The sequence below is a fragment of the Gadus morhua genome, chromosome 13 (genome assembly GCF_902167405.1).
Source record: "Gadus morhua chromosome 13, gadMor3.0, whole genome shotgun sequence".
Lineage (NCBI taxonomy): Eukaryota > Metazoa > Chordata > Actinopteri > Gadiformes > Gadidae > Gadus > Gadus morhua.
In genome coordinates, this window is record NC_044060.1 from 25,804,811 (window position 1) to 25,820,218 (window position 15,408).

General features: G+C 48.3%; 3 protein-coding genes across 7 annotated transcripts in view; all 3 read left to right on the plus strand.

Annotated features, from left to right (window-relative positions):
• Positions 1-6,184, plus strand: part of LOC115557690 (protein phosphatase Slingshot homolog 1) — a 99,553-nt gene extending 93,369 nt beyond the window's left edge. For all 5 annotated transcript variants that reach the window (XM_030375692.1, XM_030375691.1, XM_030375693.1 and 2 more), the window contains one exon: positions 2,381-6,184. In XM_030375692.1, the coding sequence (XP_030231552.1) occupies positions 2,381-2,996 (616 nt within the window). In that variant the 3' untranslated portion in view covers positions 2,997-6,184. The remainder of the gene's footprint in view (positions 1-2,380) is intronic.
• Positions 6,185-10,826: 4,642 nt separating this feature from the next.
• On the plus strand, positions 10,827-14,714 carry LOC115556520 (uncharacterized). The gene is made up of 2 exons (XM_030373616.1): positions 10,827-11,060; positions 12,601-14,714. The coding sequence occupies exon 2, from the start codon at positions 12,607-12,609 to the stop codon at positions 14,353-14,355; it is 1,749 nt and encodes a 582-aa protein (XP_030229476.1). The 5' UTR covers positions 10,827-11,060; positions 12,601-12,606; the 3' UTR covers positions 14,356-14,714.
• Positions 14,715-14,858: 144 nt separating this feature from the next.
• coro1ca (coronin, actin binding protein, 1Ca) overlaps positions 14,859-15,408 on the plus strand; it is a 105,065-nt gene continuing 104,515 nt past the window's right edge. Inside the window, exon 1 of the mRNA XM_030373617.1 lies at positions 14,859-15,018. The gene's annotated coding sequence lies outside the window, so the exon portion shown is untranslated. The remainder of the gene's footprint in view (positions 15,019-15,408) is intronic.

Below are 15,408 nucleotides of genomic sequence, written 5' to 3' on the forward strand. Positions count from 1 at the left end.
TCACCTGCAGTCCCAGGAATCGGTGGTTGTCCGCCCTCTCCACCTCAGTCCCTTGGATGGTAAGGGGCTGTAGGGGGGCAGGACGCCTCCTGAAGTCTGCTATCACCTCTCTTGTTTTGGCTACGTTGAGGATGAGGTCATTCTCCTCTCCATAGATGAGAATATCCTCTATCACACTCCTGTAGCCTGACTCGTCACCCCCCTTGATGAGGCCCAGGATGGTGGTGTCATCAGCGTATTTGATGACAATGGTGTTATCATGTGTGGAGGCACAATCATGCGTGTACAGGGTGAAGAGTTTGGGACTGAGGCAGCAGCCCTGTGGTGAACCTGTGCTGACTATAAGCTCAGCAGAGACCCGCCTCCCCACTCTCACCACCTGTGGTCTTTCAATCAGGAAATCTAGGATCCAGTTACAGGTGGGAGTCGGGACACCGAGGTCTGTCAGTTTACCAATCAGCTTGCCCGGGCGGATGGTGTTGAAGGCAGAGCTATAGTCCAGGAAAAGCATTCTGACATATGTTCTGCTGTTGTCCAGGTGTTGCAAAGTGTGATGTAGGGCTATGGCCACCGCATCATCCACTGATCGGTTGGGGCGATAGGCAAACTGGGATGGGTCGACAGTGTCCGATACTGTGTCGTTTATGTGGGTAAGAACCAGCTTTTCTAGGCACTTCATGAAGTTAGCGCCACCGGCCTTAAGTCATTCAGCGTGGATGAATTAGGCTTTTTTGGAACCGGTATGATTATGGATGATTTAAATACTCGGGGGACTACTGCCTGGGATAGGGACAGATTGAAAATGTCAGCATACACACCCACTAATTGTTCCCCACAGGCCTTCAAGACTCTTGGATGAACGCCATCTGGTCCCATAGCCTTATGGGGGTTCACCTGCTTCAGAGCCCTCAGAACCTGTGCGTGTGTAACTTGGAAGGCAGTGTCCATGGAGTCACAGGGGGCTTTTGAGGGAGTGTCTGTGTTCAGCCTGTCGAACCTGGCATAAAAGTTATTAAGGCGGTCTGGAAGGGTGGCATCTCGGGTGTATGGGGTCGTCATGGTAGTCCTGTAATTCGTAGCTGCCTGGATTCCCTTCCACATGCTGCGCGTGTTGTTGTTCAGGTAGAGGCTTTCAAGTTTTTTGGAGTGGGCCCTTTTTGCAGCTGTGATAGACTTCTCAAGGTCATACCGGGCTCTCTTATATTCCTCTTGACCTCCTGACTTGAAGGCCTCCCGTCTAATTCTGATGTTTTGTTTTATGTCCCCATTAAACCAAGGTTTTTGGTTAGGGAACACAAGCACAGATCTTGGGGGGGCACATATAGACGTGCACCAGCTGATGTAGTCGCTCACAGTCTCTGTGTAGTCGTGGATGTTGTCTGTGGCATCTCTGAAGATGTTCCAGTCTGTGGCCTCCAGGCAGCCCTGCAGACTCACCTGTGCACTGTCAGTCCAGGTGTTAACAGTTTTAATTGTGACTGGTCTCGCCTTGAGCCTCTTGATGTATGCAGGCCTTAGTATTATTGCTAGATGGTCAGATTTGCCGAAATGTGGTAAAGGTGCAGCGAGAAAAGCATTTTTAATGTTGCTATAGCATTGATCCAGTGTTTTGTTTCCTCTGGTGGGGAAAGTCACAGACTTATACAGTTTTGGAATATATTTCCGAAGGTTACAGTGGTTGAAGTCTCCCAGAATAATGAAAGCAGCATCAGGGTAAGAGTTGTCATGCTCACTGATCGAGCCGTGCAGCCTCCTCATTGGCAGAGGGGGGGATGTACACAGCGCTCAGAATTATGCATTGCAGTTCTCTGGGTAAATAAAACGGCCTTAGCCTTACCGTCAAATATTCCACGTTTTCCGAACAGGATTTGGAAATAATCCTGCAGTCCTTGCACCAGGATTGTTTGACGTAGATTGCCGTTCCACCTCCCCGGGTTTTACCGCTATCCCTAGCGCTCCGGTCCCCCCTGAAGACCGTATATCCGTCCAGTGTCACAGCCGCGTCAGGTGACTTTTCCCCCAGCCATGTCTTGCAGAAACACAACAAGGTGCAATCCTGGATGTCCTTCTGCGTGGATATCCTCACATGAAGCTCATCCATTTTGTTTCCCAAAGAATGGACGTTCGCGAACAGTATGTTTTGGAGAGTTAGCCTCCCTGTTGTGACCAAACGCCCGAAATGTTGAACAAATGTTGCGACTGTTTGTGTGTTATATCTTTATATCTATACATCTATATAGCTCTCTGTGTTATATCTATACATCTATACTTCTGTCTGTGTTTTAAATCTATACATTTGTCTGTGTGTTACATCTATACATCTGTACTTCTGTCTTTGTGTTATATCTATGCATCTATACCTTTTTCTGTGTGTTTCCAGTAAACACCGCCACAACCGGCTCTGGCACCCGGACATCGACTGTGAGATGTCCACTGACGGCCACCAGGGGATTTCCCAGTGCTGCCAGTGGGCCCCAGCGGAGCCAGGTGGCGTGTCCCCCTCCCGCCTGACCCCGGGCTGGGTCGGGGGGCTGGACGTGGACCCGGCTTACAACAACTACTACTTCCGCCGGCTGTCGGACTCTGCGCTGGAAAGCGAGCCGTCCACGCCGGTGCGCGGCCCGGGCCCGCTCCTTAACATGGACAAGGTGTTCATTCAGATCGAGGATGTGGAGCGGGACGCGCTGCTGGACGACGAGGGTCCCCTGCCCCACCTAGGGGCCGGAGGCGGCGGAGTCACGGCGGAGGGCACAGCCGGCCTGGGGGCCCTGGAGGGCCGCCTGGAGTTCAGTACCGTAAAAGAGGAGGACGAGGAGGAGGTGCGCAAGGAGGAGGCAGAAATGGAGGTGCTGATGCATCCCAATGGAGGAGGAGGAAGGGAAGGCACAGGGATGGACTTGGTATCACTGAATGAGAGTTCAAACAATAACAATAATAACAACAGAAACAACAACAAGCGCCTCGCTGTAAGTTTTGAAACAAGAGCAGCATGTTGACCATCATGCTGTGGGACCGCTACAGTGTTTCAGCATAATCTCTAACCACACCTGCTGAAGAGCAATGCAGCCATCATTTATTTTGCTTTAACCCCCCCACCGTCTTTAGTTTTTAGTCCGTGTGTGTGTGTGTGTGTGTGTGTGTGTGTGTGTGTGTGTGTGTGTGTGTGTGTGTGTGTGTGTGTGTGTGTGTGTGTGTGTGTGTGTGTGTGTGTGTGTGTGTGTGATTAGGAAACCACCCCTTCAAACACCCATGAACTCCACCCAGTGTCTCGGCCCAGGACCAGAGGAGGCCCTCCTTCTCTGGACACTAAGCCTTGCCTTAAAGGGTATGAAGAACTCACCCTGTGAGCTGAAACTTTCCAATACGGAGCTCTTCCTGCAGCCTGCCTGTAACCCCCCCCCCTTCCTCCTCCTCTTCCTCCTCCTCCTTCTCACCTTCACAATCCCCGCCTCATGAAGGCCCAGATGATAGTAGCCAGGATGAGATGGAGGTGGGGATTGTGCTTAAGGGCAGCTTCCTGAGCTGCAGAGTATGGAGCCTCGTACGGAGGAGAGCCATTCTGCGACCCTAGTCCTACCCAAGCACCAGACCCACCAGTGCCTGCTCCTCCCCAAGGGCCTGGTCCTACCCCAGCAGCAGACCCCCAAAGGCCTGGTCCTCCCCCAGCATCAGACCCATCAGGGGGGCCTCATTACAGAAACTTCCTAACTCTGAAATCCTATCCTATATTGAGATAAGAAGGCATTAAGGGGGTTTGGTATTACAGAAGGAGGTTTCCTAACTTAACTTGGGAAGAAATCCTATTTTATCTTAAGATAGGACTTTAGCCATTACAGAACTATCCTAAGTTAGGAATTTCTTAAGTTAGGATCCCTAAGTTAGGTGGCCATACACCCTGTCCTAAATTCAAAATAACTGTCAATAACTGAAAAGAATGGCAGCAGCACTGCTAGTAGGTCTGTATGACAATGAAGACCAGGAGCATCAGAACAGAAACGTGATGGCTGAAAGGCTATTTTTTATCGCCTGCAAAGACATTTAATTTTGAATTTGGTGGAAGAATTACTTTACTACTTTATTACTCCACAGTCTCTGTTAACGTTAAAAGTAACTTGTTCTATCAATCTCGTGCACATTCTGAGTGCAGAAACAGACATAACCTGACGATTGCCGATCGAAAAATCTGATTGACAGAACAGTTAGGATTACCTAAGATAAGATAGGAGGCCAAAGATATGATAGGAAACGGCCAACAGGTTAGGGACTGCTTCTGTAATAGGAAGTTAGAATTTTTCCTATCTTTGAGTCCCTAACTTAAGTTAGGGACTTAAGCACCAGACCCACCAGGGCCTGGTCCTTGCCCAGTACCAGACCCTCCAGGGCCTGGTCCTCCCCCAGCAACAGACCCACTAGGGCCTGGTCCTCGCCCAGCACCAGACCCCCAGGGTCTGGTCCACCCCAAGCACCAGACCCTTCAGGGCCTGGTCCACCCCCAGCCCCCCAGGGCCTGGTCCTCACCCAGCACCAGACCCACCAGGGCCTGGTCCCCAGCTGCGCCCAGCTTCTGGAGAGGCACTAAGAGCGCTTGCTGCTGCAACACACCTGCAGGTCCCAAAGAGGAGCTCCCTCCCCTCCGAAGAGGAGGAAGACCGGTCTCACTTCCCTGGGGACCTCCTCTCGTCTTTCACGCCGTGCACTGCGGAGCTGCAGCTGCACGCCAGTCGGGTCTCCTCACCCGGATGGCTGGTTCCGGCAGCGAGCGCTGGAGATCGAGGCACGCACACGTTTGGCGGGCCCTACCATGCCCTCGCATCTCAAGCACTCCAACTCGCTAGCCAAGCTGGATGGCCTCCAGCTGTCCAGCCATGACCTGTGCTCCGCTTGCTCCTCGGACGCCGCCTCCCTTGCACTGTTTGTGTCCGAGTCCCCGGAGCAGGCCCCTACGTGGGACTGTCTCGCTATGGTCAACATCCCCTGCTCAGGGCCCAGGAAGGCAAGTGGGCGGACCTCGGAGGGAGAGCTGGCTGGAGGAGACTGGGAGGCGAGGAAAGCCTTCCCCTCCCCTTGTCTCCATTCCTTTGAGGAGGTTGGAACATGGAACTCCTCAGGGTGAACCATATGCACATGTGCCAGTTTGGTCTTTTCAAACAAAGGAAGAAAGGCCAGCATTTGAGTCTGTAGCATGCATGCATGTAGCGTGCGTGTGTAAACCAACCATTCACCTCAACCTTAGTTTGTTCTGTGTGGACACAAAGAAAGTGCCTTTTTGACTCCCGACTCCCTAACCAATTATTACCCTGCCGTCAGTCACCCACTTCAAGTAAGAGGGACTAATATCAGTCCCTCTCTGTTGTAGAAGTTCAACCAACTGTAGAATAGGAACAAACTGATTGGAAATAATAAAGATCTTTATTTATACAGCGCTTTTCTAAACAGAGAAATAGTTTAAGTCCCTTCAGGGCTGCAGCAGAACAAGTGGCTGGCGACTAGAAGGGGTTCGATCCTTGATTCCCTGAGCAAGGCACATGACCCTAACTGTTGCAGACCTTATGACGCCTCATACCTTGCATGGTTGACACCTCGGGGGGTGTGTATGGGTGGCTGGATGTGCAATGTGCGGTAATGATAGTAATTGCTTAGGAGCAGGCGAAGTTAATTTAAAGAATAGTGAAGAAGTCTTGATTCTCTATCTAGGATCAGATTGTAACTATACTACTTATTTAAACAATTATCAAAACAATGTATGCGTTATTAACTTGTCCCTTGACTAGTTAGGGTTGAATCTTTCAGTTTTTTATGTCTTTACATTCCTAAAAACAGCCCATTATGCCACTGGACATTAAGCAGAGATATGCAGCATGGTCAAATCAACTTGTAATTGTAACTGCTGTCTACCAGTCAGTTTTCTGGGATATTTTCAGCGGTAAATCACATTTAGTTAGTTACTTATTAAATTACTTATTACCTTTCTTGACATTTGTAGATAAACAATGTCAATCGGCAATCTCCTACTGCTAACATCCATATATACACAAGAGGTGCCAACTCAGTTGTGCTTTTTTTTATGTGGACGACCAAACTTTTGTACTATACATCTGCTGTAGTTTCAACCCATATTGCACTTTTTGTTTGTTTAAATAATGTACTGTATGGGTTTGTTATGAAAATAAACAGTTCTATTTCATATTACCTCTCCTGGAACCGTCACCTTATCGTGGTGGAGAGGTTTGTGTGAACCTGAGGGCTGTGTTGTCTGGAGCCTTATGCTCCTGGTAGGGTCTCTCATGGCAGAGTGGTCTCAGGTGAGGGGCCAGACTAAGAATGGTTCAAAAATCCTCAATGAATATCGAAAAAAGAGGAGATGTGACCCGGCCCGGAGGAAGCCCGGGGCCCCCGTCTGGAGCCAGGCCCAGAAGGAGGGCTCGATGGCGAGCGCCTGGTGGCCGGGTTTGCCACGGAGCCCGGTCGGGCACAGCCCGAACAAACTACGTGGCACCCCCCCTCTCTTCATCTCATGGGCCCACCACCTGTGGGAAGACCCGTTGGGGTCGGGTGCGCAGCCACATGGGTGGCAGCGAAGGTCAGGGGTCTCGACGGACCAGACCCGGGCGGCAGAAGCTGGCTCTGGGGACGTGGAACGTCACCTCGCTGTGGGGAAAGGAACCGGAGCTTGTGAGGGAGGTGGAGCGCTATCAGTTAGATCTGGTGGGGCTTACCTCCACGCACAGTCTCAGCTCTGGTACCGTACTCCTGGATAAGGGTTGGACTCTATCTTCTCCCTAGTTGCCGAGGGCGTGAGGCTCCGGGCGGGTGTGGGGATACTCATAAATCCCCGGCTGAGCGCCGCGGTGTTGGAGTTTACCCCGGTAGACGAGAGGGTCGCCTCCCTGCGCCTAAGGGTTGTAGGGGGGAAAACTGACTGTTGTTTGTGCGTATGCACCAAACAGCAGCTCAGAGTACTCGGCCTTCTTGGAGACCCTGAATGGAGTCCTGTATGGGGCTCCAGTAGGGGACTCCGTAGTTCTGCTGGGTGACTTCAACGCCCACGTGGGCAACGATGGATACACCTGGAGAGGCGTGGTGGGGAGGAACGGCCTCCCTGATCTAAACCCGAGCGGTCGTTTGTTATTGGACTTCTGTGCTAGTCATGGATTATCCATAACAAACACCATGTTCGAACATAAGGGTGCTCATAAGTGTACCTGGTACCAGAGTACCCTAGGCCGAAGATCAATGATAGATTTTGTGATCGTGTCATCTGATCTGAGGCCGCATGTTTTGGACACTCGGGTAAAGAGAGGGGCGGAACTGTCAACCGACCACCATCTGGTTGTGAGTTGGATCAGGGAATGGGGGAAATTTCCGGATAGACCTGGTAAGCCCAAACGAGTAGTGCGGGTGAACTGGGAACGTCTGGAGGAGGCCCCCGTCCTAGGTATCTTCAACTCACACCTCCGGCGGAGTTTTTCCGGCATTCCTGTGGAGGTTGGGGGCATTGAGCCGGAGTGGGCGGTGTTCAAAGCCTCCATTGCTGAAGCTGCGGTGGCTAGCTGTGGCCTCAGGGTCTTAGGCTCCTCCAGGGGCGGTAACCCTCGGACACCGTGGTGGACACCGGTGGTCAGGTAAGCCGTCCGATTAAAGGAGGCCTTCCGGGATATGATATCCTGGAGGACTCCTGACTCGGTTGCAGGGTACCGACAGGCCCGAAGGGCTGCAGCTGCTGCCGTGTCGGAGGCTAAGCAGCGGGTGTGGGAGAAGTTCGGAGAGGCCATGGCGAAGGACTTTCGGTCGGCACCAAAGTGGTTCTGGAAGACTATCCGGCACCTCAGGAGGGAGAAACGGGGAACCATCCAAGCTGTGTACAGTAAGGATGGGACTCTGTTGACCTCAACTGAGGAGGTCGTCGGACGTTGGAAGGAACACTTTGAGGAACTCCTGAATCCGAATAACACGCCCTCTATGTTGGAGGCAGAGCTCGAGGTTGATGGTGTTTCATCGTCAATTTCCCTGGTGGAGGTCACCTAGGTAGTCAAACATCCCCGCAGTGGCAAAGCCCTAGGGATTGATGAGATCCAGCCAGAAATGCTAAAGGCTCTGGGTGTTGAGGGGCTGTCATGGTTGACACGCCTATTCAACATCGCGTGGGAGTCGGGTACAGTGCCAAAGGAGTGGCAAACCGGGGTGGTGGTTCCCCTGTTCAAAAAGGGGGACCAGAGAGTGAAGGAAATGAGTCCTTAGCCCAAGGGAAGGAGTTCAAGTACCTCAGGGTCTTGTTCGCGAGTGAGGGTACTATGGAGCGTGAGATTGGCCGGAGAATCGGAGCAGCGGGGGCGGTATTGCGTTCGCTTTACCGCACCGTAACGAAAAGAGAGCTGAGCCGCAGGCAAAGCTCTCGATCTACCGGTCGATCTTCGTTCCTATCCTCACCTATGGTCATGAGGGCTGGGTGATGACCGAAAGGACGAGATCGCGGGTACAAGCGGCCGAGATGAGTTTTCTCAGAAGGGTGGCTGGCGTCTCCCTTAGGGATAGGGTGAGAAGCTCAGCCATCCGTGAGGAACTCGGATTAGAGCCGCTGCTCCTTTACTTAGAAAGGAGTCAGCTGAGGTGGTTCGGGCATCTGGTAAGGATGCCCATTGGGCGCCTTCCTTGGGAGGTGTTTCAGGTACGTCCAGTGGGGAGGAGACCTCGGGGAAGACCCAGGACTAGGTGGAGAGATTATATCTCAACACTGGCCTGGGAACGCCTTGGGATCCCCCCATCAGAGCTGGTCAATGTGGCCCGGGAAAGGGAAGTCTGGGGCCCCCTGCTTGAGCTGCTCCCCCCACGACCCGACCCCGGATAAGCGGACGAAAATGAGATGAGATGAGATTTCTAGAGCTGTCAGTTAAACGCGTTATTAACGCCGTTAACGCAAACCAAATTTAACGGCGTTAAATTTTTTATCGCGCGATTAACGCAATTATTTTATAAAAAAAAAAAAAAAAAAACTTTTTTTTTTTTTTTTTTCTTTAGCTCAAAACAAAGAAGCAGTAGCCTGACTGCTATGTTCAAATGACATTTGTTCAAAGCAGTCGTTTAATTGCACTATAGGCTCTTTTTTTGTATCGTCCTGTTTTGATCAGTGTATATGCCAATGTTGTTATCAATAAAAAATCATTTGCACAAGGCAAGCCGATGCACTTCACCATGTTGATAAGAGAATTAAAATGAGAAGAATTATGGGACAAAAAAATCAAGGGATATTTAGCCTAGAAAAATAATTTGCGATTAATCGCGATTAATTAGAGTTAACTATGACATTAATGCGATTAATCACGATTAAATATTTTAATCGCTTGACAGCTCTAGAGATTTCATATTACCTGAACACTAGGTGAACTCCTTAAGTCGTCTTATTGTCACCTTACTTGTGGCTGAGGCAAATCAATTCATCCTTTCATTTTCATTTATCTTGAATTTTATAAATAAATAAAAAGCTATACATGACCAATACATTGCATTGCCTTGTAATTAACTATATCAACGATGAATCCACAACTATGGATGTATAGTTTTATTTTGACTAGGAATATGGGGTAATTGATAAAAAGGTAGAAAAAATAATTTCAATTTAATTAAAAGGTATCTAATAATAATAAACTATCCAAAGCGTGTTCATTTTAACAGAGATGCTTCACATCATATTCCTCTCCACCCCGTCAAGCACCTGAGAAGCTCAATAGAGATTTTCCCAGCATAGGTTACCACAGGTCCAATGCAACATCGGACACCCCTGGGTCCAATGAGCTATGCGTGTGTCGGTAACACGTTTTAAATAGTGAAATAGTAAATAGTCAACAAAACAAGTGGCGGCAGATAAAAACAATCTGTACTCCGTTGCCATGGGAGGCTATATAACCTTGCTCCACCAGTTATATTGTGTTTGGCTGGCATCAAGGAGACACTGACATCACACGCTCCTGCAGCTCCCAGCATGAGGGTGTGTGCTGGATGTGTGTTGTGGTAGGGGTGGCCCCAAGTGGGAGAAGTCTGGGGTGATCACAGGACAGAGGAGGTCTAGGAGATGAAATGAGCTTGATGAAAACTAACATAAATATATATATTTTCTTTTGTGCATGAGTAGCAATCATGGGACCGCCAATGCTGTGTAAAATGTCAAAAACAGCAGCATAGAACGGATGAAAGTACTTCTGGTTATTAATGAAACTTTTCTTTCAGCAGGTCGCCATGGGTCAGATGCCACAGTACAAAGCATTTACCATCAGTTACCGACATGGCCGTCAACTGGTTTAAGTAACTCCATATTTCACCTCATGCCTTTCCCCAGTGGAGCAGTGTGACCACGGGCCAGCGGGGGGAGTGGGAAGGGTGGAATCGTGCTGAATCTTCCTGCAGCACGGAACAGGCAAACTTGCCTAGTGTGAGTGCGCCCTAAGCCTTATTAGATAACCGCTGAAAACATCTTTACTCTATTCATAATTTTGAACTTGTGTTCAAAATTACACACCCATGTGTGCATAGATCAAGGCAGTTAGAAAAACATTGTGTGAAGAGCAACCGCATAGAGAAATAAATAAACTGAGTGTGAAAACATTTGTTTTCGAGCTTCTTTTCGAAAAATGTCTGTAATTGTACACATGTTGTTGGGTGGAAGAAAATACTAACTCATTGTCCTTGCTAGACAGGGTAACACCAGGGCTGCTCAGTACTTTCCCATTCAAGGTACAGCCTATGTCTTCATTGTGGCTTTTACGTTGATTGTGTTAGTCGTCAAATGCGCTGTGACATCACATGGTTGAGCCATAAGGCTCCCATTGCTCCTGCATTTGGAGGGACGGACTGAGACTGAGAATTGCCAAATCACTAACAAAGCACACTCTGTCACCCTTCGGAGAGAGAGCGAGATATCAATTCGTCCGACTGGTGAGTTCTGAACTCTGCAGACCTGATGACCACTTTAAGACAGTTGAAATCCAAAATTCCGTTGCGTACTGCTGGCCTCCATACCTATCTGTCCTGTGTACCAAAAGGACCCGCAGCACCTCAGACGGGGAGAAGTAAGTACGTTCCTCTGCTGGATGAACACCGTTTTATTTAATCCTTCTCATAAGGGCTTGGTGAGTTGTTATTGGTGAGTTCACTGTCTGTGGGGAACTCCTCGGAGTATGGATGTGTGAGGCAGCAGAGCACATGTTGATCAAATGATGAGTGGTAGACCCTTTGGGGGCAGTTGGGGGTGGTGTAGGAGAATTGCCTGGTTGTTGAAGGTTTGGTCATCCGCTGGACTCCATGCAGGGCGTGGAGGTTACTGTGGCTCCTCACCCTACAATGTCCACGGTGGCGGGCAGTGCATTAGTGTAAGGTCGATCAGGGTGGTGGTGGTGGGTGATGGTGGTGGTGGAGGTGGTGGTAATCAACCATTGGTACGTCAAGTATCAGTACGCATGATCGGATGAGGATCGTTGAAGGCAGGGTTCAAATTAAACTCTTCGAATTCACGTGATTTTCCACACGTCACACAGCTGTGTTTTTGCGTTGCTGCTGAGCGTTAAGACTGTCAGATGATAAGGCCACAGCAGACACACACACACAGCCATTTTGTAAACGCACACTTTCATATATATTCCCGAAAATGAAAGACACACACTGTAAATACTCATGAATGTATATAATCCATACTTTGGTTCAGTCCTCGTGAGGATTTATTATCATCATCATATCATAAGTGGATGAATATGCACCTGAAATCTCTTGGCATGAGTTAAGATTGTGCTCTGGGGATCCGTTATGTTAGTTCTCAGTGAGATACATTGTGCAGACTTTACTAAGCAGACGATTAAGGACAAACTCAATTATGTCACAGCATTTGCTTTTCTACAGTTTGGTTTGTTTCTGATAATTGTATTCTCCATTGATAAAGATGTTTCATTGGGGAAAATAAAATATTATGTATTAATAAATATATTCACAGCATATGACTTAAAATCAGACAGCAGTAAGCAAACGTTTCTTTTTGAAATGTCATGCATTGGGACATTGTGTATTTTATAGAAACAATTTTTCTTAAGCAAAGATTGCGCAAAACACAGCCTCAAGGGTCACACAACACAAAGATTGAAGCTTAATCTTGTGACTCTCATTTGTTACCTAAGGTTGATTTACAAGCGAGTACTGGAGGAGCATGAGCATTCCAATGAGTCAACACTACAATAAGTGGGCATTTTCTTTTGTTTAGCGTTGACTTCAGCATGAACTTGGAGACAGTTTAGGATTATATATTAATATATATATATATATATATATATATATATATATATATATATATATATATATATATATATATATATATATATATATATATATGTATTAATCCTGGATATCAACATGGTTCATAATTGAAAAGGTTCTAGGCTACAATACAGCAAGGGTGAGTTAATGCAGAGCGCGAGAGAGCCCACTCCATTTAGAAAGTGGAGACAATTAAAGAATAAACAAATGAAAAGGAGTAAACAACACTTGTCTATGATGCCAAAGACATGGAGTAAACTACGATGTAAACCAGGGATCATTAGAATAACTGCATGTCTCTCCCAACAGGACAACATGGGACAAGTCCAAGACAAACTGGAAGGGGTTGAAGGATTAGAAGAAGCATTGCCTGGAGCTGAAGGCCTGCCTACAGAGGCTGGCGGTGCGGTGGGAGGAAGAGGAGGCACGAGGGAGAAGGAGGTTTGCAGCACAAGACAATATTCAGGTAGAGCCAGCCTCCGGGGTTCGGACCAAAGCTCAGAGGAGGAGCCACCTGCACCTTCTATTGAGCAAAATGTACACTCCAGGAAACATTGGGTGAGTCCTTTCAGTGCATGCAAATGGAGAGAGGGAGGAGACAACCAAGAAAGGGGAGGAGGAGAGGAGGGCGAAGTAAAGAAAGAGGGAGGCAGCACTTTTCCCTCTGTAACCCAGGAGTCGGACTGGAGCCAGATGCCAAGGAGTAGGGCGAGGAGTGAGGAGCAGAGGCCCAGAAAGAACCGTCAGTTCAATCAGTTCTATCAAACCAAGAGCGGGGGAATGAACGAGGAGGAGCCTAACACCGAGTCACAGAGAAAGAAGATGGAAACATCGTTATTACATGACGTGAACTGTGATGGAGAAACTGTGGAAGATCATTGTGTAGATGGAAGCTCTGAGTCCAAGATCAGAAAAGGTGGGTTTTGCAAAGGAACTGAGAATGTGGGTCATAAAGCAGGGAAGAAGAGGTTGTTGCTGTTGGACCCCCAAGGTCAGAATGAGACCCCAAGAGGAGATGAGCAGCATGAAGAACATGGTATCAAAGACAATGAGCAGGATTTCGCTCCCATTGATCATGAAGAGGGGGAGACATACCTAGCCAGAGCGTCGTATTCAGGGGCCAGTCCGGCTCTGCCGCGCAGTGAGCCCGGCTCCATCCTCGAGAAGCTGCTGAGTCGGAGCAGAAAGGAAGCGGCTCCGGGACTCTCCAAGATCAAAGAAGTTGACTTATTAGAAGAGAACAGCGTAGAGGCTCTCAACCAGACCAATGTTTCAGAAGCCATCAAGTTCAACAATGCGGAACACAACGTCAAAATAAAAGATGTTGTAGTCCAAGGGGAAGTCGAGATGAGATCAAGCCTGGATGTCCAATGGGATAGGACCTCACCAGAGGACATTGAGCCAGGGGCTCCTGAGGGAAGCAGACCACAGGTAGTGGCTGGTGATCTAGTATTAAAATCTCCACCTTTTTCTGAGTTGACCTCTAAGTCTTCAGAGGAACAGCATGGTGGGCACATGGTTGGCACCCATAAGACACATAATACTCATACCACTGGGCTTGACATCGGAACAGGCCAGTATCCCAATGATAACCCCACTTCTGATGCCATTAACGCGCATATGTCAGATAAAGGTGGGGTTAGGATGAGGCTGAAGAGTGAGAATCAACAGACACCACACGATGAAACTAAACATGCTGCAATGTCTGCCAGAGACGGTGATGATAGTGCTGTTGAGAGTGATCGATCTCAGGCTACTCCCAAATCTAGGCCTGTTTCTGAACTCATAAAGGAAACAAATCAACTGCATGAGAAATTACATCATGATCGGCCCAAGTCGGCTGAAACCAAGCCAGACGTGGCCTTGGAGCAAGCCTACTCTGTAAAGGTTGCCCAGATGAAAGCAGCGTTCGACATCGCTCAGAAATCCCCTGATAGAGGACTGGAGAGGAAGCCGTCTGTTCGGAAAGGTAAGAAAGACCATTATAAGACAAGTTGTAGTAAGATACATATGATAGAGTTTAGTTGTGAGAATAAAAGAGCTGGGGATGCTTTGTTCTATTAAAAGAAGAAAAATTTACTCAAGATGTTTGCCATTCAACAGAAGCTTTGCCCTTCCTTTACAATCTACTGCCATCTGGTGGTGTCCTACATACATTTCTGCATATGTAAATTACTTCTAGAGTGGAAATTATCCTTACATTTCAAATTTGTATATAGTGGGAAACATAATTACTCACATCTTCATCAATCGATTCACGACATAAATAATGAAACCTCATCAATAAATGTGGTCATATATAACGTTGAACATTGAGTTCCCATGTCATTAAAAGACAGGGTGCTTATAGAATGAACGCCACTCTAATCCATTGTCACCCCTTTATGTCATCGTAATTACAGTGCATCCCCTGTGCGCATTACATTGTACCTTGGCGATGTGTGACGCAATGGGCCAGACTGGCAGCCCGGGGGCAGGAAGTTCCTTCCCTTATCTGAGTGCGCTGATTGGTGGCCACGGCTGCTGCTCACTCTGCTGTTCCTGCCTCGCCCTATCAGAGGCGGGCTCTGGGAGGGCGTTGAACCAAGCGGTGACAGTGCTGGGACTGGGAGAAGAACACAAGCGAGTTGTCATCCGCGGTTTCAACAAGTGTTGGATCAATTGGTTAAACGTCGGACTGTGTTTTATTAATTGGCTGTCCGGAGTATTTTTTGTATATCTTAGAAGGTAAGGGTTGATCGCTCATTTGAATAAAATGCCTAGGTTTTGAATCAGGGCTGCTGCTATAGGCTACTAGCCGGGTTGGCCGGAGGAGCCAGATGCTAAATCAATCGGGAAGGTCCAGAGAATCTCAATTGTTTTCCTAAGCATTGGCCTACGGTAGTTAAACGGCAATAGGCAAAGATGTGTCTCTTTCCGAATTGGATTCAAACATTGAATTCAATATGTTTATTACGATTTCCCCGTTGTGAACGCTGTGAACTGGATGTTTATTGGGTTGGTAACGTTTTATCCTGTACCGCAGTAGAAGGCTGTATTGTGTGGTGAGGGGTGGGGTTAGGTGCTCGGTGGATCGCTGGCAATGGAGAGTCGAAGATAGTCGAAGGCAATGGGGGC

What these genes read in the sequence shown, in the direction of transcription:
- LOC115556520 (XM_030373616.1), top strand. Translation starts at nt 12,607, where the DNA reads ATGGGACAAGTCCAAGACAAACTGGAAGGGGTTGAAGGATTAGAAGAA.